The 25153-nt window shown below is 37.1% G+C and overlaps 1 protein-coding gene across 1 annotated transcript; it reads right to left on the bottom strand.

The window, feature by feature from the left end:
• Nucleotides 1-6961: 6961 nt before the first annotated feature.
• Nucleotides 6962-24447, bottom strand: LOC127521003 (cathepsin G-like). The gene is made up of 6 exons (XM_051909833.1): nt 23819-24447; nt 8368-8457; nt 8119-8269; nt 7849-7993; nt 7291-7545; nt 6962-7205 (listed from the first exon to the last, which is right to left on the bottom strand). Exons 1-6 carry the CDS (start codon nt 23826-23828, stop codon nt 7053-7055), a joined length of 804 nt encoding a protein of 267 aa, XP_051765793.1. The 5' UTR covers nt 23829-24447; the 3' UTR covers nt 6962-7052.
• Between the last annotated feature and the right edge of the window lie 706 nt (nt 24448-25153).

Here is a 25153-nt window from a genome sequence, read left to right on the forward strand (position 1 = left end):
ACAAAATGGCGGAATCGGCGTTATGATTGGTTAGATCGCTTGTCAATCAAACTCCCGGCGAAGGGTCAATTGAAAGCCACGCCCGAAAACCGCCACAGGCCAATCGTGGTTTAGCAACCATAAGTAGGCATGGGAGGTCTGTCAAGCTTTCGAGTGAGGGAAACCCTGTATCCTAAAAGTTTGGATGGGGTGGTGGATTTTTTTCCCTTCCCGAAACCTAAAACCCAAGTGGATAAATGCTGGTGTTCTGACAATTTGTGCTACCCTGTCAGATTTTGCTACCTCCCATTGAAACAGTAGCTAGGTAACGTTAGCAAAATCTGACAGTGAAAAATGCTACCTATCAGATTGCGCTTCCAGCGTGATATTAACGTGGTTTATGGCTTTATTAACATCTACACCTACCCCAACCCTTATAATAATGCAAGTACAGTAGTGGTATGATCACAATATGATATGGCATTAATCATTAGAACAAGTATAAATTAGATAGCGAAAAATGCTACTTATCAGATTGTGCTTTATTAATGTCTACACCTACCCCAACACTAAACCTACCCTTACAATAATGCAAATACAGTAATTTTGTGTTATTTATCATGACAACAATGATGTAATATTGATGTGTGCACGTGCAGTAAGCCCGGGTAGGACAATCTGACGGGTTAGCTGGATAGCTAACTCAGCACATCATTGCTTGGAAATAATGACGGTTCTTTGTTCATAATGCATATATTTGAACGAAAAATAAGATGATTAAAGGCAAGACGAGTAGCCTGGCACGCTAAAACGCTAGAACAATATTTTGAATTTGGACTGCAGTACCCATTTCAACCTCTAGCTGTCATTCTTACATAGAGCTCCTTTAAAGAGTGAAAACCCGCACCATGAAAATCTGTCATCATTATGTTGTGTTTATTCTGTGGAACACACACACACACACACACACACACACACACACACAGATATTTAGAAATGTTTAAACTGTTTTTGTCCATACAATGAAAGCCAGTTCAGTGCAAAACAACATTGTACCCCACTGACATTATTCAATGTATGGAAAAAAGTTTTTAATTTTCTCTTTAATACTATAAATAACACATTTAGGTTGATTTCCCTGAAAAGTATGAACACTGTGGCTCTGTTTGTCAAAACATTGCTCAATTGCTTTGAAAATACTGACCAGCCTGACATAACAGTTCAGCCAATGGCGTGAGTTTGTGTTTGACCAATGGCAGATGAGGAGAAGGTTCTGAGAAACCTGTGTGGAAACAGTTTTATTTTTTTAAGAATTTCCTCCATGACAAATTAATGCTATACTAGTAGTCTCATAACAGGTGTGAGCTAACATAAATTTTCAGGTGCTTCCAGTAAGAATAAACTATTTTTAATCTGTGGTGAGGCTCATGACTTTGCAGTACATCAAAGTTATTTGAGATGTCTTTGCGCGCCACAGAAAGAAGTTGTCTGACCACGTGCGATGAGATGTGGACCCCCCACAGGAAACCAAGCCTCCTGAGAAGGGCCGAAACCATCTTTCCACTGAAAAGTGTTTGGTGTTTGTCATATCTGACAAATCGATCAAGATGTCAAATTATAATATGATCTTCAGAAATCCACACATACAATCAACAGAGTGTGTTGTTAACAAATGTTTATTAATCAAGTTCTTGCTTCACACCTCCAAAAATACATTTTATCCAAGGCAGAAATTTGGAAATTTTGGTGAAGACATCCAATTAGGTCACGGTTGTTTGCCTGATTGAATGAAACAACACCTTTATTTCACACCAAAGGTCCTCCAGAATCACCCTGAGAATGGAGAAAGTTACAGGCTGTGAATAAAATTGAACTGCTACACTATTTGTGATTTTTCCAGAATATACTAACCTGACAAAATCCTCCACGACCACCTGCGCACACCATCCTTGAGGTGGAGTACGTATTCCCTCAGTACTTCTGGCATACTTTTTTTTATCAATAATTATAATAATTATCAAAAAGCCTCTTGTCTTATGTTTTATGTACTGATTGATTGTCTTGATTGTTCACAGGTGTTTCTTGTTAGTCATTTATATTTTTGTATAAATAACCCTAATGTGTCCATTGTTTCTTGTCTAGCTTTGTCCCTGTAACTTTGTTAAGTTTAATGTCAATTTAAGTCCAGGTTTGTGTTCATAGTTTTATCATGTTAAGTCTTTGCTTCTTTTTGTATTTGGCTCACACTTTAGTTAAATAAACTGCTCTTAGGTTCAGTACATAGTACACCACTACACTCGGTGGGTTAACGTTACAAGAACACAATTGTTTTATTGCAGTTTGCCCTGCTAAACCTAGCGGAGTCATTTTCCTGAAGTAGCTTGGTGTCATTTAGCAGACTTTCTGACTCATAACCAGGGTGGACGTGGTAGAACTTGCTATTCTTGCGGCTAAAATCATCATTGTGATCAAGAGCTCCAACCACAACTGTCAGGTTCTCAAGGAAACATGCACTTCTGTGGTAAATAAGGACTGTTCAAAACTGAGTTTTGCATTTTAGGCCTGACCTATATATGCATTTACAACCATATTATTGTATTAACACTTTAATGTTTCCATTGTAAAGTTACAAACTATTAGCTCAACTTTAGTTTAAGTAAAAATACATTTTGGGTTCTTGGCAAATTGTTTGTACTATCGGTGTCATTTCGAAAGAAGTTGCACCAAGTGAAGACCCTTTTGTTGGAGTCTGGTCTCTTTAATGGCCCGTTGCACTTTAACCGATTTCTCAACCACACGGTAGACCTTTGAGTGTGAAAAAAATCAGTCAAAATAAGAAAATGAGACAAAAATCTTCCACAGCTCTATTGTCCCACCCCACTGTCTGCTTTTGTCATGGAGGGATGGGACTTTTCAGTTTTCAGGTGACAGCATCAGTTTGCACACTTCAGTCGGTCACACGAAAGAATGAAGTTGCTGATTGGTCATCGAATAATAGGGTCAAACATGGTATCAGTTAAGGAGGGAATCAAACCACAATGTTGTAGTTAGTAGGGTAGAGTCTAAATAGAAATATGGCAAAATAAAAGAGAAACACAAAAACACCTGTTTGCCATGACTTTCCAAAACTATGCGTGACTGTACGGTTGATATGTCTGTAAAGGGTGAACACAGCCAGATGGTAGGAACTGAAGTGTGACAATAGGGTCATAAGAGTGGATTATGAGGATGTCCATGGGGATATTTTTTATTTTTGTCCTCAAGCAGACATAGTAAAAACAAATGTTACTCACACATACATTTATACAGTATTTTATTTTGCGTATAGTGGAAAGGAACTGATTGGGTAATGAAAAGTGAGTGTTACATCCATACAAAGACACATTACTATCCCATGAGGCCTTGGAAGAGGACTTGTAAATTGCATGGAAGCAACACAATTTACATTGCAATGCCAAAATGGCAGATATAGCATGTCTGGACTGCATTCATATAGAACAGGGGTGGGCAAACTCGGTCCCGGAGGGCCACTGCCCTGCAGAGTTTGGCTCCAACCCTAATCAAACACACCTGAACCAGCTAATCAGTGCCTTCAGGATTACTAGGAAACTACAGGCAGGTGAGTTTTATCAGGGTTGGAGCTAAACTATGCAGGGCAGTGGCCTTCCAGGACCGAGTTTGCCCACCCCTATTAGTGGCAAACTAAATTCTTCTTCAAATGTAGCACTTTGACAGTGATTTTGCAAGTTGTAAGAGAAAACTAATGAAGAAGAAGACTATTAGGGCAACAGCAATAGTGTCCATTTTGCAAATATTGGTAATTCATTTCACAATGTGTGAAATCAAGCAAGTGTAGCTTGTATTTGCATTCACACTCCTACATATGGTATGATTTGTTTCACACCGCAAGCTGCTTGTACAGTAACACATGTATAAAAGCACTCTGAAATGGTTGGTTGTACCTGTCAATCAAACCAAAAAATTAGAAAAACTCTGAAATTTTTTTAATTTACTGAAATTTGCTGAATTTATTAAAATGGTTATAAATTAAAATCACAGAAAATGGCCTGAATATTATATTGACCACCACAACAGAATATGTAATGTATTATTTATTTCTAAACACCTTTAAAAAAAAAAAAAAAAAAAAAAAAAATCATGTGGACCCTGATAATTATGGAAGGTATAGACATATAACACTGTTACAGGTATGTTTATTATTCAGAAAAGCCCATAAAATAGTACCGCAAATGTAAAGAAAGATTTACCATAAACTGACATCTCAACCGTACGGTAGAGTTTTATATCTTTTAGATAAAAACATAAATTGACAAAAAACTGCTTGAGGTCATTTTTTATATGTTCAATAATAAGAATTTTAAGAAAAATAATTTTTTCATTGGCTCCATCTAGGGGTGAAAGTTAAAGGGTTAAAATGTGGACTGCAGCCCTTTGTGCTGTCAAAATATTATGAATTATTAAAATTATCCTGACCAGTCCTCAAATTAGTTAAAAGTTAAAATGTCAAATAAACAGCGTAATGCGAGACTGTCAAACCGCCAAATCATTTCCTTCATTTTACACCAGGAGCAGTTGTGCAGTACATTGAAAGATGAAGCAGTCTTTAAATCCATAATTTGTAGTTTGATGGAAAAATCTGTTATCTTATAGTTGTACTTGTAACAGTATAGGAAGAACACAGTTACCCCAGTTTTGCATTGTGTATATCTGCGTGGTGGCGCAACTGGCAAAACGGGTGCGCTTGTGTGGCAGCGACAATTGCAATTGTAATGGCACCAAAATACATTTAAATTTTATGCTGAGTGTATTCTGCATTTCAAAACGTAAATACAAGAGTATACAGGTGCTGGTCATATAATTAGAATATCATCAAAAAGTTGATTTATTTCACTAATTCCATTCAAAAAGTGAAACTTGTATATTATATCCATTCATTACACACAGACTGATATATTTCAAATGTTTATTTCTTTTCATTTTGATGATTATAACTGACAACTAAGGAAAATCCCAAATTCAGTATCTCAGAAAATTAGAATATTACTTAAGACCAATACAAAGAAAGGATTTTTAGAAATCTTGGCCAACTGAAAAGTATGAACATGAAAAGTATGAGCATGTATAGCACTCAATACTTAGTTGGGGCTCCTTTTGCCTGAATTACTGCAGCAATGTGGTGTGGCATGGAGTCGATCAGTCTGTGGCACTGCTCAGGTGTTATAAGAGCCCAGGTTGCTCTGATAGTGGCCTTCAGCTCTTCTGCATTGTTGGGTCTGGCATATCGCATCTTCCTCTTCACAATACCCCATAGATTTTCTATGGGGTTAAGGTCAGGCAAGTTTGCTGGCCAGTTAAGAACAGGGATACCATGGTCCTTAAACCAGGTACTGGTAGCTTTGGCACTGTGTGCAGGTGCCAAGTCCTGTTGGAAAATGAAATCTGCATCTCCATAAAGTTGGTCAGCAGCAGGAAGCATGAAGTGCTCTAAAACTTCCTGGTATACGGCTGCGTTGACCTTGGACCTCAGAAAACACAGTGGACCAACACCAGCAGATGACATGGCACCCCAAACCATCACTGACTGTGCAAAACTTTACACTGGACCTCAAGCAATGTGGATTGTGTGCCTCTCCTCTCTTCCTCCAGACTCTGGGACCCTGATTTCCAAAGGAAATGCAAAATTTACTTTCATCAGAGAACATAACTTTGGACCACTCAGCAGCAGTCCAGTCCTTTTTGTCTTTAGCCCAGGCGAGACGCTTCTGACGCTGTCTGTTGTTCAAGAGTGGCTTGACACAAGGAATGCGTCAGCTGAAACCCATGTCTTGCATACATCTGTGCGTAGTGGTTCTTGAAGCACTGACTCCAGCTGCAGTCCACTCTTTGTGAATCTCCCCCACATTTTTGAATGGGTTTTGTTTCACAATCCTCTCCAGGGTGCGGTTATCCCTATTGCTTGTACACTTTTTTCTACCACATCTTTTCCTTCCCTTCGCTTCTCTATTAATGTGCTTGGACACAGAGCTCTGTGAACAGCCAGCCTCTTTTGCAATGACCTTTTGTGTCTTGCCCTCCTTGTGCAAGGTGTCAATGGTCATCTTTTGGACAACTGTCAAGTCAGCAGTCTTCCCCATGATTGTGTAGCCTACAGAACTAGACTGAGAGACCATTTAAAGGCCTTTGCAGGTGTTTTGAGTTAATTAGCTGTCTTCAATATTGAACCTTTTCACAATATTCTAATTTTCTGAGATACTGAATTTGGGATTTTCCTTAGTTGTCAGTTATAATCATCAAAATGAAAAGAAATAAACATTTGAAATATATCAGTCTGTGTGTAATGAATGAATATAATATGTAATATATTATTAATAAGTTTCACTTTTTGAATGGAATTAGTGAAATAAATCAACTTTTTGACGATATTCTAATTATATGACCAGCACCTGTATATTTAAAGTGTACTTAAGTATACTTGGAATAATTCCACTTTAGCATATTTAATACAACTTTAGTTGAACTTCAGCACTGCTTTTGGACAACTAAAATTCATTTAGTACAAAATTAGTTCCAATTTAACAGACTTTAAGTATACCGATTTAAAATGTGCCACAAATACATTGTTATACTAAAGTACATACAAATAAATTGTGCTTAAATATACTATTTTTTCACTAGGATAGATCTCTAAGACTGGCCACATTTTTAAATAACTTTTGTAGGAAGATTTTTACAAAGCTCTTTATTTTACAACTCAAATCATGGAGGATTTACCAGGCTTTTTTTTTTTTTTTAGTTAAATCAGCACAGTTTATGATATCATTCCTGTTTTGAAATCACCAACAGTTTTAGGTATTTCAGTTTTTCCCATTCAAAGAGATATGAGTCTACAGGGATGACTGGAAAGTGAAGGTGTTGTCTAAATTATATGTGGTTGTGACAATGAGAACACTTTGACTATAATTGATGCTTGCCATGTGATACTTTTATTGAAAGAAGGTTTATGGAAGAATTCAAGAATAACATTTCTTCCTTCTTTAGTTTCCATGAAGTCACTACACATTTCCAGTAACTTCGTCGATCCACTGAATATATGCTGAAATCTTAGTATACACATTAGGACGATCAGATGAATTACAGCGTGGGTCACCGAAAGATGTGATACCAACAGCAGTTTTTCCACAAACCAAAGGACCTCCTGAATCCCCCTGTTAAGAAACACAGATCAACACGTCAGTAGTGAAACCAGTTCATACAGTACCATAAAGTCTGTGAATCATCTTTTGTACGTACAAAGCAGGATCCACCATGGCCATTTACACAGATCATCTGTGAGACTGAGACTGAGGTTGAGTCGAACCTTTGCCATATATCTCTACATTTTTTGATATCCATTATAGAAACTTTTGCCTCCATTAGAAGATTGCTCCCTGAGCCATCATTCAGTCTTCCCCAGCCGGCAACACTACAGACAGTATCTGGTTTGACGTCTTCTCCTTTCTTTGGTATCACTCCAACCTTGTTGTTTAGTTCGACTTTTTTCGCTAGCTATAATTAAAAAATACAACAATTTTAAAAATCTTTTATATCACTGAAATTTGTTTGATTATACTGTTGTTTTTGAGGTTATTACAGAATACATTTTCAGTTTTTTTTGTTGCTAAACAGAGCAATAAATTAATAATGTAGAAAACAGACTCAAAGAGGCACTTGGCCATTTACACAGAAATGATTTAAATCCCTTCAGTAATTTTTAAAGCAAGAAATTGCGATAGAAATCCAAACATAGTGGTTTGTGCTACTGTTTCCTAACTAGTATTTTGAAAAACGAAATGTATTACAGGTTGTTACCTTCAAAAGCATGATGTCGTCAGCATGTTGATTAAGAATGTATGTATAGTTTGGATGAGGGATGTAGGACTTCACTCTGATGTGATCTGAACTCTTGCTGTCCCTTAAGTCATGAGCACCAACAACAACCATCAGAATATTAAGTCTGTTGAAAGAGCGTATTGGAAATGGTCATTTATGTCATAACTGATATACAGGGTGCACTTCAGTCATTATCAGTCAAAAGTATTTTTAACTCAACATTGCAGTTCACACTAAACAAGCTCTTACCCGGTCCAGCAATGTGCAGCAGTCAGGACAAACTGATCAGAAATGAGGAATCCACCACAGATATGGTTCCCACACTCCTGAAGAGAAACCATGTAAGGTCTGGAGTGGGGTTTGGCTTCTTTGCCATTCACTATACCCACATTCACATGAGCTGAGAGAGAGATAGTGCTGTTAGTCAACTTATTCAGCACATACCAATTAAACACTTGTAAAAGTCATCGTAATATGCTGTTAAATAATCAGTCTCACCAGTGAAGGTCAGGTGTGGCAGCAGAGAGGCCAACAGGAGCAGAGAGATGATGATGGTCATGATGAAGATGATCAGTGAGCTCTCACTGGCTAAACATGGTATAAATATACTTCAAAGGTGGGTGGAGTCACTGAGTGGACTTTTACTTCTTTTTTTAATATTGTAGTATGATCAACACGATTAGAAAGTATTGTTCTTGTTAATCCTTGTGGTTTCACTGAAGCCACAGATGGTTTGGATGATAATAATAAAGAATGTGTGCATGCATTTTGAATATTTTACAGTTCATAATATATCATTAAACCATGTGTTAGTATACAAACTTATTTGAACTACAAAATATGCTTTGTACCTAAAAAAAAAAAAAAAAAAAAAAAAAAAAACAGGTGATAAAATAGAAGACAACATGAAAATTTGATGTTCATCAAAGCTCACCCTTTTCACAGACTGGTGACGCGTTTTAACGGTCATCAGCATCGTAAATCTCGCAACGTTTTTTATATTTTCATTTTTTTTTTTTTTTTTTAAATGTATGTACATTTACAATACTATACTTAGTATTATATTACCTTTGCATCAAATTACAAAAAACTAGTTAACGCTGCTGTGAGGGTGTTTCTAACAGTGGTTATGGGAGTGACGGTAAAAATGACATCTTTCTCTCTTCTGACTGCCGTTATCAATCTCTCTCTCTATTTTTTTTTTTTTTTTCATCTTTTTGAATGTTGTGAAAACACTGTTGTTGAGTTTTTCTTTTGCTATTTGAGCAAACGGGAACACACAAAATATATTTAATGTATTCTCTCATTCATCGCTATGGAATTTTAACCAACTATGACGACTTCCGCTTCTGAGAAACACAGAATTGTGAAAACGATCTACTGGCTTTCATGAAACACAGCACACGACAACCTGTCTAATATATGTAGGTCCCCCTCCTGACTTTAGCAGCAGATCCTTTAACTTCTGCAAGTTATCAGGTGGGGCCTACAAAGATCTTTTTTCTTTTTTTTTTGGTCCCGCACATCCCATAAATTTTCAATTGGATCAAAATCTTGGTAATTTGGAGGCCAATGCAACACCTTATCTCTTTAGTTTCCTAACCCAATGAAAAATGAGGATGTAACCAAGATGGCCACCAAGTGAACTAATGTGAAATGACTTTTGTTCCCCCCATGTATTATTGTATGGTTTTGACAATGAAGACACTTTGAATGATTGATGCTTGCCATGTGATACTTTATTGAAAGTTATACAGAAGAATTGAGGAACTAAACTCACTTAACATTTCTAATGTGAGAAACAAAGAAAGTCCGTTTCGACCTGTTATTAAAATTAGTGGTGGGAGAAATTACGCTTTTCAAAACTTCGAATCAATTCGCAAATGATTTGGAACTTAGCGTTCCAAACACCACACGCTGGTGACATCTGCTGGTCAGAACAGAGTAAATGCAACAAAAACTTAAGCCAAACATGTATAAAACATCTTTTATAAACCCATTGCAAATGTTTTATTGAAAGTGAAATCTATCAAATGCAATTAACTAATCATCTGATAATATTAAATATCAAGTGTCTGCATAAGTGTTCTTTTATCAATTTTCAGGGCTTGTTTGCTTTGTTTGTTTCATGGATTACTCAGCTAAACATGCCAATAAGAGACTATTTATCACTGCATCACACCACCCCCTACTGTCTCGTCTAGTACAACAACCCCCTAAAGCAGCCAGATGAAATAAAAAACAAAACATATACATGCACTTTGAACACTGGGAAAAACAGTGGTCTAATCAGCTCCCACATAATTACATGTTCAATACACCATTAAATATACAAATCACATTTAGACCATACATTACAATTAGTTAGCCTTATACATAAAAATAAACAAATGAATTAATAAAAACACCTACCTAAATTTACGGTCAGGAGCCGCTACTGGTTGAATGTTGGAAAAATACAGTACAACTTACCAAAATGTCAGTCTCATGTAATTGATCAATCATGTCAACATTACATTTACCTCAGGAAAGCCATTTAATGACCATAGCATGTTAACAGAAAATGTAACTAGCCTATTGGCTAAAAATACTCTATATTACATATTTAGATATTTTTACTCATATCATTAAAATATTATAAAGTTATTAGTATAAAACACTGATTATATTCATTTGAGTTGTTAATTTTAACCTTTAATAATATAGGGCCATGTTCACACAGCAGCAGAATATGGTTGTCAGTCCTGTATTTGAGTCCTTAATACGGTTACGTTCACACACAGTACGGTTATTTACAGGAGTGACAACTGCATTTTATAACCGAACTCACACCCGTAAATTTTCAGGACTCACAACCGCATTCTTGGAATATTCATGCTGTGTGAACGGAACCGCACTGGACAACTAGTTGTCTGTCACCTCATACAGTGCGAGAGAGCCGGTGTTTTGTGTGTGGTTTAACTTTCGGTAACTTACAGCGACAGAGACAAGAGCTGTGTGTCATCTTAAAGTGTTAGAGCCAGTCACTGTTCTCCAGCGGAGCGGCTCCCGTCAGTTTTGTGTTTCTTTTCCAAATTCAAATGCAGTGTCATGCGCGAGACATCGCAAAGGACGCGACACGCGAGTGCAACGTTAAAGGTGCAATATATATGAATTTTGCAGTAAAATATACAAAAACCACTAGGCCAGTGTTATATATTTTTTTCACTTGAGTACTTACAATATCCAAAATGTTTGCAACTATTTGTAAATCGTGAGAAAATTGCAGTTTTAACCAAGGCTCCAGGACGTGTGAGGAGTCGCCTGTCAATTGCATCATACCCGCGTTACCCTCGGTTTCCGCTTTTATTTTGTAGAAACCATGGAAACACCAAAGATGCTTTAATATATTACATGTTTTAATAGATAAGGGTCTTATAGACAGAAAACTAATTATTGTTATATAGCTCAACACATTTAGTCTTATTGTTTAAATCTAATTTTCTTGATTTTTTGCGAGTACCATGCTTTTACCATGCCTCAGAGAAAAACACTATTTTGTGAAGTAGCTAACATATCATAATCAGATGCAGCTTTATTTTTAATAACAGTAATACAGCATTTTCTCCATCATACAATACGTTTTAAAATTAATGCCATTTATCAACACAAGCCATCCAGCATTTAATATGATAGCCTATTCTAAAATCATATTACTAAATCTTACTGCAGTGTGCAACAGTGTCTCACAGCAGCCGCAGAGTGAATGCACAGAGTAACGTTATAACATCATTTTCAGCACTCTCAAATGTATCTAATATGATAAACAGAGCTGCGTTACCTCATACTCATGACCGGAAAAGCGGAAGCGGTGCCGGCGACTGTGGCACAATAAAAGTTCCGCTGCCGTGAGGCGTGTGTTGCGCAATCGCTCCACCGGCCTCGTTCAGCTCCCACAACACTCGGTCCTGCTTTGCTTCATACTACAGTAACGTTAATAATCGCATCCATGAACATGATTTGTTCCCGAGTCCTATCCTAATTCTTTTGCACCGACCACTGAGATGAAGCAGAGATTGTATATAATGGGGGAGATAAGAGTGTCTGTTTCTACCATTGGAGAAAGCATAACGGCTAACTTAATCACGTGCGGCACCTCTCAGCCTATCGTGTAATGGCAGTGACATCAGACGCAACGTTCCCTAGTCTGCCTTCTCTTAAATAATACATTTTTATCAAGTTAAAATCTACATATAGTTCCCAACAAAAGTATTGTTTAGTGTAAAACATGCTAAAGATTAGCAAACAGGATGTCGTTTAATTAAATGATTAGCTATTTCCCCACAAAAGTGGTTTAATCAGCATAGTGAAGCCTCTTACCCATTGACATCCATTCAAAAAACAGCCTCTGATCTCCTTTCCTTGCGTACCGCCGGGGGCGGAGCGTTAGCATTAGCCGTTACGCTTTTTTGGCTAAAGGTTGCAGGCTTGCCTTCCAGTGGCTTTGGATTAAGACCACATGTCCCAAGATTCCGCGCTTAAACTTGGCGTCGTCAAGCTACGCCTTTGTTTTGAATAGGCCTCTAGCGACCTCTAGTGGACAGAAAATATTACATAGTGCACCTTTAAACACTCCGGCTATCGCGTGTTTACATGCTGCTGTTGGTTAATGAAGGTTGAATGGATAAACTCACGGTTCAATTGGTCTCTTGTCATGTCAAAAGTGATGAGACTTTTCAGTTTTATGGGCGTCGCCATCTTTAATATTACGTTGGTCACGTCGTTACGATTACTAGTAAGAGAATACAGGCTTGACTCTCGTTGCACGTTCATACAGTGTTCCAGACGCTACTGTAAAATTTTAAAAATGTGACGCTTTGAGCGCTGTTGAGCGGATTCGCACTCATCAGATATATCTGTGATTGGCTACAATGATCAACGCTTCAAAAACATGTCGTAAATAGACATCAATGCGCTTACACAGATACACACGGGAGCTCCCGCTTTCAAATTCAAACACTTCGGCGTGCTTTTAAACGCTCCCGTACGTTGTTCATTGTAGCCAATAACGTGTGAACACAATGGCCAATCAGAGGTGTTTACGAATCCGCTCAACAGCACTCAAAGGGTCACATTTTTAAAATTTCAGTATCGACTTGGTATCAAAGTCAGTACTTTTGACAACACTACTGCAAAATGCTCACTATACTCTGAATATGGCCTACTATTTTTTTTTTAAAGAATATGAAACGGTACACATTATGCAACAATAAATAATAAGCCAAGAAAATTTAGTTAAAAATCATAGCTTCTAGTTTTTTCGTCCCACATAAAATTGACTCCAGCCGAGCACATTGCATTATGGGATATATACTGCACATTTACACCTGGGCATTCTAAGCATACAGAAATTATACATACTATGCACAGCATAAATACTATACACTACAGAAACATTACTTGTAGTATGCTATTCCGAACATAGCCAACGTTTGGTAACTCACACTACGAATGGTTTACTAGCAGTTTATCTGCACATTAAACCAGGATAGACGATTTTAACGAATAAAAAATACACACTTCAGCTTAAAGAACTCATAACAGACTGTTATCACAGACACAAAACCGTATGACCAGTGCACCAAACTAAGCTGAAGCTAACCACTATTAACTTATTGCACTTCTCACTTTAAATGTATAGAGCACATGAGTTTAACTGCCATTCTTTGAAACTAAGTTATTCTTTTTACTGTTAAATGTCAGGCATATAGTCATGATATTGTCATATGAATGGCTTTTTATGTGTATTTTTGATGTTATGTCCTGTAGATTTCAGGCCTATTCACACCAAGTCGGCAAGATTTTAAGATTAACCTTTTAGTTTTGTATATACGGACACAAGATTGATTTATTTAAATTGATCAAATGCCGTTTCTTCAGGTATCCAAACTTTTCAGACAAAACAGTTTTGGTGCAAAAAAATGGTTTGCAAATATTTTATACTTTCATGTATTTTAGTCACTTTAAACTTGGTGTGAACAGACCCTTTACAAGCACAACTTTTAAGCACAAAAACATATTGTATCTCTTGTTATTGATGTAATATTAACAACCAAGTTTATTTAGCAACCTAATAAACTGCAAGTGTTAGAATCGGTAACCTGCAATGAACTGGTGCACAAGATTATATTAAATATGTATAATAATCATGATTATTCCCCTTTTGTTTAAATGAATACAATTTTGCATTAAGTGCAAATATATGGTCTGTTTCTACTGAAATATTGTGACAGTCTTTAACTATTGTACTGTTTAATGTACTGTATATTCACCTGAACTCAATACAAACACTGAACAAATTTTCTCGTGTCATTGTCTGAATACATTGGCTACACATCTGTGAAAAGCATTTAATAATTTCACAGACATTTCATTAACATCAAATAACAACAATTCTAGCCACAGTTCTAGGGTGTTTCTGTGTGGTTGCTAAGGTGTTCGCCATGTTGCTAGGGTGTTTGGAATATATACCTTCAAGTCTCTCAATTTCACGCATGGGTGATCACCAAATTCCCATCACAACATCCTGTATCTCCCAAATAGAACAGAAGGGGTCCGGTCAATAATTCATGTCTCTTAAAAATGCAGTCCAATAAGACCAATCTGAACCCCACTAAAAGTAACAAAAAACAGCAACTTTGATTAGAATTTGATGCTTTTTTCTATATAAGCAAATAGATAAAGTGCAATAAAAGCAACACTTAAAAGTGTATTTTGGATGTTTTCTTTCCACTAGTTTGAAACACCACTTTATGAAAAGCCAGATAGCCCAAAATCTCAAAATTGACCAATGCATGAAAAAACAGTGTTTTTGCCTGTTGTGTCTCACCTTATAAGGATAGCAAACAGTTGGCTTAGTTTTATAGGAGTCCATTTCCACCACATAGGGGGAAAAAAAATCATGCTTTTGAAAATCATAATGAAGTCGTACTGATCATATTTATGAGATTAAAAGTCGAAATTATTTTTTTTTAATATCTCAGAACTATGATTTAGTCATAATTATGATTTAGTATGCTATAACTTAGACTTTTTATCTCAACTGACTTGTCATAATTTCGACTTTTTATGTCTTAATTTTTTTTTTATGTCACAATAATGCTTTTATATAATTCAGTATGTCAACATTAGACCATTTTCCATGACAGCCAAAAGTTTTATCAAATAAATTGTTATTATTTTAATTATTTTTATTTTGTGAAAGGCAGAAACTCTTTGTACAAGCTTTTATCACGACACGAGATAAAAAAAAAATTACAAAAAAGAGGGGGGGGGGGGGGGGGGGGACCGTTATATACACAGCGAAAAAAGCCTGTATTTGAGGCTTTGTAATGCTGTATGAGAGGCCACAGAGAGGCCTCTCATACAGAGAGGCCACTGACAACTAATGCATGTGAGCAAGTACCAAGATTGACCTCTGGTGGTGGGTTTAAGTAACTGCAGAAGTTTATTATTAGTGTTTATTGCACATTCAGTTGTTTCACATTCACGTCTCGACAACGTGCAACAATGAACTTACTCATTATTTTATTTTATTTTTCACCAGCCTGAAAAGAGTTTTGAAGATTTTTTCCCCATTGCAGTAGATATGAGCCATACTTGCATACTGTAAATTTAGGCAGTTGTTAAGATGCCACCATGTGAGCTGATGTAAAATGTCTTTGGACATGTGGCCCCATGTTATAATATTATAATTAGAAATGGTTGTGACCACGAGGACACATCGACTGGTTGATGCAGTACTTTTTTGAAAGATTAATGGAATAATTCAAGAAAAACAATTCTTCCCTTTTTAATTTTCATGAAGTTACTGAACATTTCTAATTATTTGGTGGATCCATGGAAGATATGCTGAAATTTTAGAGTACACATTAGTTCAATGTCACAAACTCTGACCTGAACCAAAGGCCTGATCTTCCTGATGTTGTGTAGTCAACCCTCTATGAACACACTGAAGCTTGAGTCGCCATTGGCTAGTACATTTTTTTTATTTTACTCACCAGATTTTTTACATGGAATGCAAGAACAATGCAAATGAAAAAAAAAATCTACATGAAAATAATATAAAATATACATTTCAAATGCTATTAAAGTCAAGTAAACAGTCAGTAATAAAATAAAGTCAAATAATCAAACTACCAGCAGTAGCACAAATAAACACAACAGAAAAGATGCCAATTAAATAAACAGTGCATTTCAGGTAGATCTAAAAGTAGTTAGATATAGATTAGGTACAGAATTTGAATATAGTAATCAAATGTAAAATATCACTGCATAGTCTTCACTGTATAAATTATTTAACAGATTAATCCTTATTAAAGTTATAAAAGTTGTTCAGTCAAGAGCCTTGAGTGATTTTTTGCAGTGAGACTGTTGTTTGATTAACATTAATGACACAGACAGCAGCAGGTTTATTAGGCTGCTGTCACTTTAAGACTAATGCATGGATCCAATATACTGTTACACAATGCATTTACATTCTCAACTGTTTACATTCACCTAAGACATAACCGAATATGTTTACTAGGATAATCGCCAAGACAGGCATTTTGACATAATTTTGTGTGAAATTGTCCATTCAAGCGCAAGATGTGAAAGAGTGCTTAATTCAGAACTCACATGTTGTCAGACGCGGCTTTCTGGGCGCGCTTCGGATGTGGCCGCACACAAAACTTCTCACACTGCAAGTGTAAGTTATCTTTTGTGTCTTGCGCTTGAATGTTTAAATTGGCAAGGCTTAAAAACATGTGCAAATGATAAACTTTCATGACAACGCAGCACTGGTCTGATCAAGACAGTTCTGTCAATGAGCTCTCTCTTTGTGCATGTGCTCTCTCTTTCTCTCGACAGAGGGCGCTCTCAGCCAAGCAATGGTATGTAAAGCTCAGCAGGCAAAAATTTTTTATCTGCGCTAAACTTATTTTTTGCCTCTAACTCAATTACAGGCGACTGAAATCGTACAATTTACTAGCCATTAGCTAATAAAGGACATTTTTTAGTCGCCTCTCGTCAAATTTGTTCGCATACTCGACAGATTTAGAGGATTGGTAGTGCAAACCTGCATGACCGAGCTATCATTGCAGTTGTAAGACTGATGCTGGACTATCTGGAAATTAACATTTGGACTCTCTCTTGCGAAATTAACATCCCGATCCGAGACGCAATCCCACTGAGTCAATCACACCTCACACCTGCCTTAATCTTCATTTCCTTGTCTTCACCCCCTCCTCCCCATCTCTTCTCTCTACATGCAGAGATGACCTGAAATTCACCCAAAATCTATATGGTTTAATGTGAACAATCATCACAGAATGCTATACATGTTTGGTATCGTTTGAAGTGTCTCAGTGCAACTGGTACAATGGTCTCGTCTACATGGAAGTAAACCAAAGGTATTAAAGGTTTTAAGAGTTTAGAGATACTTTGGTTGCAACTGTGGGTGTGCCCCCTTCCCATCCAAACTACTTCCTGTTCCACAGCATGGTGCAAACTCCCTAGGTCTGTGGCCCTAGTCAATGCAAATTCTGATTGTAAGTTCATGCCCCACATTGGAGGGTGTTTTGTCTTGGTCTGAGTATTTAAAGAAATGTTGCAAAAGGATCTGGGCGATTCTGTATTCAGATGAGCCCACATTCAGAGTGACCAGGACACTCTTTTTTCTAATGTCAGGTATGCATCTTACTCTATTTCTGAGCATTTGATGTTTTGTATTGATCATCTTTGAATTGATTATGTAATTGGCATGATACATTTACCTGACTAATAAATTGTCACATTTGATTTTATTCTGACTTACTCTGAAATTATTGACTTCAGTAGATTACGATGTATCCATTGTTACCGCAAATCTACATCAGGTTAGTAACGGACTAAAGTCCAGTTTTGAGTGGAGCGTAGGGCACACCAACTGAGATTTTAGAGCTCCGAATAACGCTTGACATTAGTTCAAGTATACTTAGACTGTAAAGGCTAAAAAGGGAATTTCCATTTAGGACAACAAAATGTTGATCGACCAACCTAAATAGGGTGAGCCTTACCTCTGTTTAATGTAATGTTACTCTAGCTAAGTGTACATGGAAAACCATGGCATAACCAAACCAAAGCTACTATCAGAGAAGTAATATTGGTCGGCTTATCTGTAGTAGTGGTTGTGACCTCTGACTAGAGATAGTGTTACTCTAATTCAAGTGTATACAAATCTATGGGGACTAAACAAATACTTTTAGATAGAGCAAGCATGAAAGCGGCCTTCTAAACAGTATAGTCAATTACCTCTGTCTAGTGACCAAGACTGGCGAGTTTGTGATCGTGGGCCTGCATAATTAATGAATGGCCAGTGCGAGGACTCTGTGCGACTCTGAGAACCGAATGAACAAGTACAATAAGAGTAAAGAGTTAAATAGAATATTCAAATGTAGAGCTAAATTATTATACAAATGACCAATAATCAGTTGACATTCTAAACTAAATTCGAGGTCATAATAAAATGGAGTCAGATAAAAGTTTACTTGGAATTAAACTACTTTGCCACACTGAAAAGACCGAATGCACAAGAAACCTTCCCCGTCCTGTGGGAAAACCGCTGTTGAGCCGATTGGGCAGGCCTCACACAGTGTCGTCTTTGAAGATCAGCAAGATTATTCCTAAATTTCTGACCGACCTTGATGGGGTAATTGATGATGAACCTAGCTGGATGGTGAAATCGTGCTCTCAGTCTTTGCCAGGTTGAGCTGCAGGTGATGTTCTTTCATCCATGCCGAGATGTCCGCCAGACAGCTTCAGATTTGTGTAGTTACTGTAGGATCATCTGGTTGAATGGTAGAGCTGTGTCAGAGAAACCATGATGGGTCACAGTGATGTAGTGTATATGGAGAAGAGGAGGGGTCCAAGAACTGAACCCTGAGGTACCCCGTGAACTTTCATTTTTTTAATTTCACAAATTGCTCAATGAACTCCAGCTCACTGGAGGAAATATTTTCAATGAATAATTACTTCAATGTCTGTTCATCGCACAAAGCTATCCACAAATGAAAGAAAATCATATGAGTTTGCAACAAACTGACAAGTTTTTGGGTAAATCATTTCTTTAAAAACTGTGGTATCTGTGTACAAAAATGTAAGACCTTATGCCTTTCACAATGTGTAGCTGTAAGCACATATTTAGGAGATATTTTGAAATATTTGAAATTCCACATTCATGTTTTTATCCCCCTGACCTGCACCAATACCATTGAAGGTTTTTCCCCCATTGATTTTGCCATAAACAACCACAACTATATGGAGAAAAAAAAAGAAAAAAAGAATTTGAGGCAAAAATAACTCGAAAACCAAAAACTAGCCTCCTAAAAATAGGGAGTGAGTAAATAACATTTTGGGAATTTTAATACTATAAATAATACATTTAAGTTGATTTTCCTGAAAAGTATGAACACTGTGGCTCTGTTTGTCAAAACATTGCTCAATTGCTTTGAAAAAACTAACCAGCCTGACATAGCTACAGTTCAGCCAATGGCGCAAGTTTGGCTGTTTGACCAATGGCAGATGAGGAGAATGTTCTGAGAAACCTGTGTGGAAACAGTTTTTTTGAAGAATTTCCTCAGTTTTCTTCATGACAATTTAATGCTATACTAGTAGTCTCATAACAGGTCTGAGCTAACATAAATTTTCAGGTGCTTCCAGTAAGAATAAACTATTTCTAATCTGTGGTGAGGCTCATGACTTTGCAGTACATCAAAGTTATTTAAGATGTCTTTGCGTGCCACAGAAAGAAGTTGCCGGACCACGTGCAATGAGATGTGGACCCCCCCACAGGAAACCAAGTCTGCTGAGAAGAATCGAAACCATCTTTTCACTGAAAAGTGTTTGGTGTTTGTCAATTCTGACAAATCGATCAAGATGTCAAATTACAATATGATCTCTAAAACTCCCCACATACAATCAACAGAATGTGTTGTTAGGAAATAAAATGTTTATTAATCAAGTTCTTGCTTCACACACACAAAAAAATACTTTTTATCCAAGGCAGAAATTTCGGTGTAGATATTCAGTAATTTAGGTCATGGTTGTTTGCCAGACTGAATGAAATGACACCAACTGCAACTCTGTTTCACACCAAAGGTCCTCAGAATCACCCTGCAGAATGGACAAAAGTTACAGGCTGTGAATAAAATTGAACTGCTTCACTATTTGTGATTTTTCCAGAATATACTAACCTGACAAAATCCTCCACAACCACCTGCGCACGTTTTCCCTCAGTACTTCTGACATGCTTTTTTAGAGGGTATGCATAGATGTCACTTTCGCCGGAACGCGCTCCCTCAGCTGGACTGAGTGGCAAAAGAACCTGCTGCATGACTGGATTTAATAGGGGAAACTGCGAAAACGCGAGTAAATCAAACGATTACACTAAAGGTTAGGCTCGAAAGTGTTCCTTATGACATGTCAAAGAAACCTAATCCATGGATATTGGCATGCATTTATATGTGCCTGATTTTGATGCCGGGAAAATACATAAAGCAAATCCTGCATGTGAATATTTTATATAACTACAATATAGGAAGGTCTAAATATGAGTAATCACTTATATCAGTGTTATATATTTCGTCATATCGTCCAGCCCTAAAACTTGTATAGTTTTTGTCAGTGTTTATTTAAAAACACCCAGTTATGCAGACTATAAGATGGTAAATATTTAATTGATGAGTTGTCAACACAATATATAACAATACAATATATACGGTATGATTTTACCTCAAAATCAAACAATTTGACACAAAATGATAACTGCAAGTCCAGCTGTTTCTGTGAATTGCAACGATACATTTGCTTCTTTTTTCTGTAGCTTTCTGCAGTTTTTAAATATATACCTCAGGTTTTGTGTCAAAGCTATTTGTACAGTCAATCGCAAAGCTCTTTCCCTTTTTGGAAGTGTTTTGTGTGTTTTTCGCGACATTCACACTGAAAATCAATGCTGCCGCTCAGTCTTTGTGCCACTCAGTGGGCGTAACCGCAGTCATAACGGTCAACGGTGACATCACGTGCATACCCTCTATAAGGCCGAAGTCCACCTTTCTCCCGTTCTCGTAGCTCTCTGGAGAAATTTGCTGCGCACAAACCAATGTGTCGGTATTTGAAGGCCAACCAACCACCTGCCGACAGTCTTGCAATACACCCTAACTTTTATAGACTACCACAAAAACAAACACTTAAAGGGGTGGTTCATTGCGATTGAACTTTTTTAACTTTAGTTAGTGTGTAACGTTGCTGCTTGAGCATAAACAGTATCTGCAAAGTTACAGCGCTGAAAGTTCAATGCAAACAGAGATATTCATAAACATTCATAAACGTCCTTTAAAAGCCGCGATTGCAGAGGTTCTGCTTTACCCTCTTCAACTGGTTCTGATTCGGCTCAATTTGATACAGAAATATAGACGCCATTATTTACATTTCCACCGAAGCACACGTAACCGGTAACAACTAACGGTAAGGGGTGTGGCGTTCCCGGACACTCCAGCCAATCACGATACACTGGGTCCGCTAACCAATCTGAGCACATTGCGTATTTTGTAGGGAGTGGCTTCAGAGAAGCAGGAAGTGAAACGAGCCATTCAAATGACATTGGAAACAGAGGTGTAGAATAAAGGTAAAATATATGAAAAATACAGGGTTTTCAAAAAAAACGAAGCAATAAGACAAGTTAAACTGCGCCCCAAAAACACAATCAAGTCTAGAAAAAAAAACACTGAACCACCCCTTTAAGACTCATGAACGCCTCTCTCATCTATTGCGCGATCTAAGTTTGACATGTCTGTCATTTGAAAGAATTACGTGGTGTCCGGAATAATAAATAGGATAAGAAAACTCAGTCTCATTAATAATTATGAGACACCGACAAGTCACCGAAGTGTTATCGTGCCGCTACGTCACCACTTGTGACGTGGACACGGTGAAGATTTTAAACTCGGAAGACAAAAATAGTAGAAAAAAATCTTAAAATTAAAGACTTTTTCTCTACAATTAAATCTAACAGATGCTAACATTGTATTCAGTGATGTTCAACACACATACCTGTTAAAATCTCAGAAAATTTAGTTTCATGACCCTTGCTGAAAAATATCATAATGAAAATTGGAAGACAAATTTCATTTTTTTTGACAAGTTGTTTTACTTTTCAGGTTGATGGGACTACTAGGAATGCTAGTATTTTATAGTTACAACCTGAATTCCGGAAATGTTGGGATTTTTTTAAAATTTGAATAAAATGAAAACTAAAAGACTTCAAAATTACATGAGCCGATATTTTATTCACAATAGAACATAACTACTGTTTAAACGGAGAGATTTTACACTTCTATCCAGTAATTGAGCTCATTTCAAATTTGATGCCTGCTACAGGTCTCAAAAAAGTTGGGTGCGACTAATTAAGTTAATTGATATCAGGTCTGTACATGATTAGCTATAAATGGGATGTCTTAGAGAGACAGAGTCTCTCAGAAGTAAAGATGGGCAGAGGCTCTCCAATCTTGACAGAGTGTGTTAAAAGATTATGGAATACTTTAAAAACAATGTTCCTCAATTGTCAAAGGCTTTGCAAATCTCATCATCTACAGTGCATAACATCATCAAAAGATTCAGAGAAACTGGAGAAATCTCTGTGCATAAGGGACAAGGCCAAAGACCTTTTTTGGATGCCTGTGGTCTTCAGGCCCTCAGACGACACTCATCGGCATGATTGTGTCAATGACATTACTAAATGGAGCCAGGAATACTTCCAGAAACCACTGTCGGTAAACACAATCCGCCGTGCCATCTGCAGATGCCAACTAAAGCTCTATCATGTAAAAAGGAAGCCATATGTGCCATTGTGTCCTGTGGGCCAAGGCTCATTTAAAATGGACTATTTCAAAGTGGAAAAGTGTTCTATGGTCAGACGAGTCCAAATTTGTAATTCTTGTTGGAAATCACGCACGTGTCCTCCGGGGTAAAGAGTAGGGAGACCTTCCAGCGTTTTATCAGCATTCAGTTCAAAAGCCAGCATCTCTGATGGTATGGGGGTGCATAAGTGCACACGGTATGGGCAGCTTGTGTGTTTTAGAAAGGCACTATGAATGCTCAAAGATATATAAAGGTTTTAGAGCAACATATGCTCCCCTCCAGACGACATCTATTTCAGGGAAGGCCTCGTGTATTTCAGCACGACAATGCAAAACCACATAGTGCAGCTATTACAACTGTTAAGGAGTTGAAAAAGGATTGTATTCTAAGGTGATTCTAATGTCTCTAGCCTTCCTCTCTGTGTGTGTATATCACAACACAGGAATGGATCAAGGCAATCAGATTAAATCAAAGGGGTTTATTGAACACTGAAGATGTACATGAGTGGGAGGTCGAGAATTTGTGGGTAGATGTGTGGTACTACAATGAAGCACATATAAAGAAATAATCAGCATAAAATGTCTTGACTGTTATATAAATTAAATCACATTACACATCAAATTCCACTATAAAATGCTATAGTACACATAACTACAATATAGAGTATTAACTTTCAGTGGAAAAATACTATGTAGTATGGCGCTGTCATCATTTATGTAAACATAATCGGCACGTTGAAACCGAAAGTGTCCGTATACTGGCAATAAAGATCACACAGCGCACTATACAGTACTCCCATATAAACTTGACATGAATAACATAGTAGCATTGTAACATGAATAAACATATACGGAACAGGGTGAAGATATCACAATCTGCAATGATGTAATCGTGAACACACAGCGCGTGAACGCGCTAGTTTGCTTTAACACTGTTCATTCAGATTAACTCAATAATAATGGAGAAATGCAAACTTGACCGGTAATCAAATACTACGAGTAATAAAGATTATCTAATGATTAGAACGGGTACTCACAATCAGTCATAGACGCACACAATAACACAAAAATTGAGGTTATTTCTCCCAGTCTCAGTCAAGTTTGTCTCTTGCTTCATTCGGCTGCGTCATAGATGATGATTGACAGGTGAGCTAAGTCCCGCCTTTCCAACAACAACAGCATGGCTTCATTGCAGAAGAGTCTGGGTGCTGAATTAGCCTGCTGCCTGCAGTCTAGATCTTTCACCTATTTCACATTTGGCGCATCTTAAAACTTATCAATCTTTTTGGCATATCTCAAATCACTTTTTTTTTTTTTTTGGTAATTTGAAACAAACATACTAAATCAATTATCTTTACAATCCCAAATCAAACCACATCCATATGTGGTTTTCTGATCTAAATCCAGAATACATCTTAGTCTGACTCTGAACGGTCAGATCAGGTTTTAAGTATGTATATCGCTTGAGTCATTACTAGGGGTGCAACGGTTCAGATTACTCACAGTTCGGTTTGTATCACGGTTTCGGTACGGTTCGTTATGTGCTATGTTCTGGTAAAAAATTACTACTGTCAAATTAAAATCATGAAAATAAGAACAAATAATTAAACGGCACAAACAAATACAGTAAAGCAAAGATAAAAAATAAAGCTTTTCAGGTTTTTCATGTATCCAGTTTTCAGGTACAGAATTGAATAAAGAATCCAATAAAATGTAAAACAACATGCATGTAATCTTCACTGTATAAATTAAATAAAGATCAATCATTATTAATTATTAAGTTACAATTCAGTCATGAGCAATGAGTGATTTCCTTATCTTTTGTTGTTTGATTACCATTAAAAACACATTCAGACAGCAGGAATGCAAGGGCTGCTGTCTCTTTAAGACATAATACACTACTCAGTAGTACACTGATACTGGACACATGCATTCAGGCTTAAATGAGTTAAGTTTAAACACAGACAGAAGCGTGTGCTGTTCATGTCTCACCTGCGCTCGCGTTTCACTGCGAACCGTTTCACCCCTAGTCATTACTATGGCAAACAATGCCGATACACCAGATATTGACAGCACTGAATTAATGTATTTCATCACATGCAAAAAATACAAAAAAGTCGTATATGCTCTCCAGTCGCCAATTACTTTGATGTCATTTGCTGATCGGTTTACGCATCGCCGGTGCATCTCGAACAAGCCTTATATCTTGTGCTTCCCTTGTCTTATGTTCTGATTGGTTGATCATCTTGATTGTTCACAGGTGTTTCTTGATAGACATTATTCCAGTTGTATTAATAACCCTCGTGTTTCCATTGCATCTTGTGAAGCTGTTAAAGCCCCCCTGTGGTGAAAATCAAGTTTATATGTAGTGT

The sequence above is a fragment of the Ctenopharyngodon idella genome, chromosome 10 (genome assembly GCF_019924925.1).
Source record: "Ctenopharyngodon idella isolate HZGC_01 chromosome 10, HZGC01, whole genome shotgun sequence".
Lineage (NCBI taxonomy): Eukaryota > Metazoa > Chordata > Actinopteri > Cypriniformes > Xenocyprididae > Ctenopharyngodon > Ctenopharyngodon idella.

Coding starts and splice junctions, on each gene's coding strand:
- LOC127521003 (XM_051909833.1), bottom strand. Junction 7,994..8,118: donor GCTGCACATTGCTGGACCGG/GTAAGAGCTTGT, acceptor CTCTTTCAACAG/ACTTAATATTCTGATGGTTG. Junction 7,206..7,290: donor GCCATGGTGGATCCTGCTTT/GTACGTACAAAA, acceptor GTTTCTTAACAG/GGGGATTCAGGAGGTCCTTT.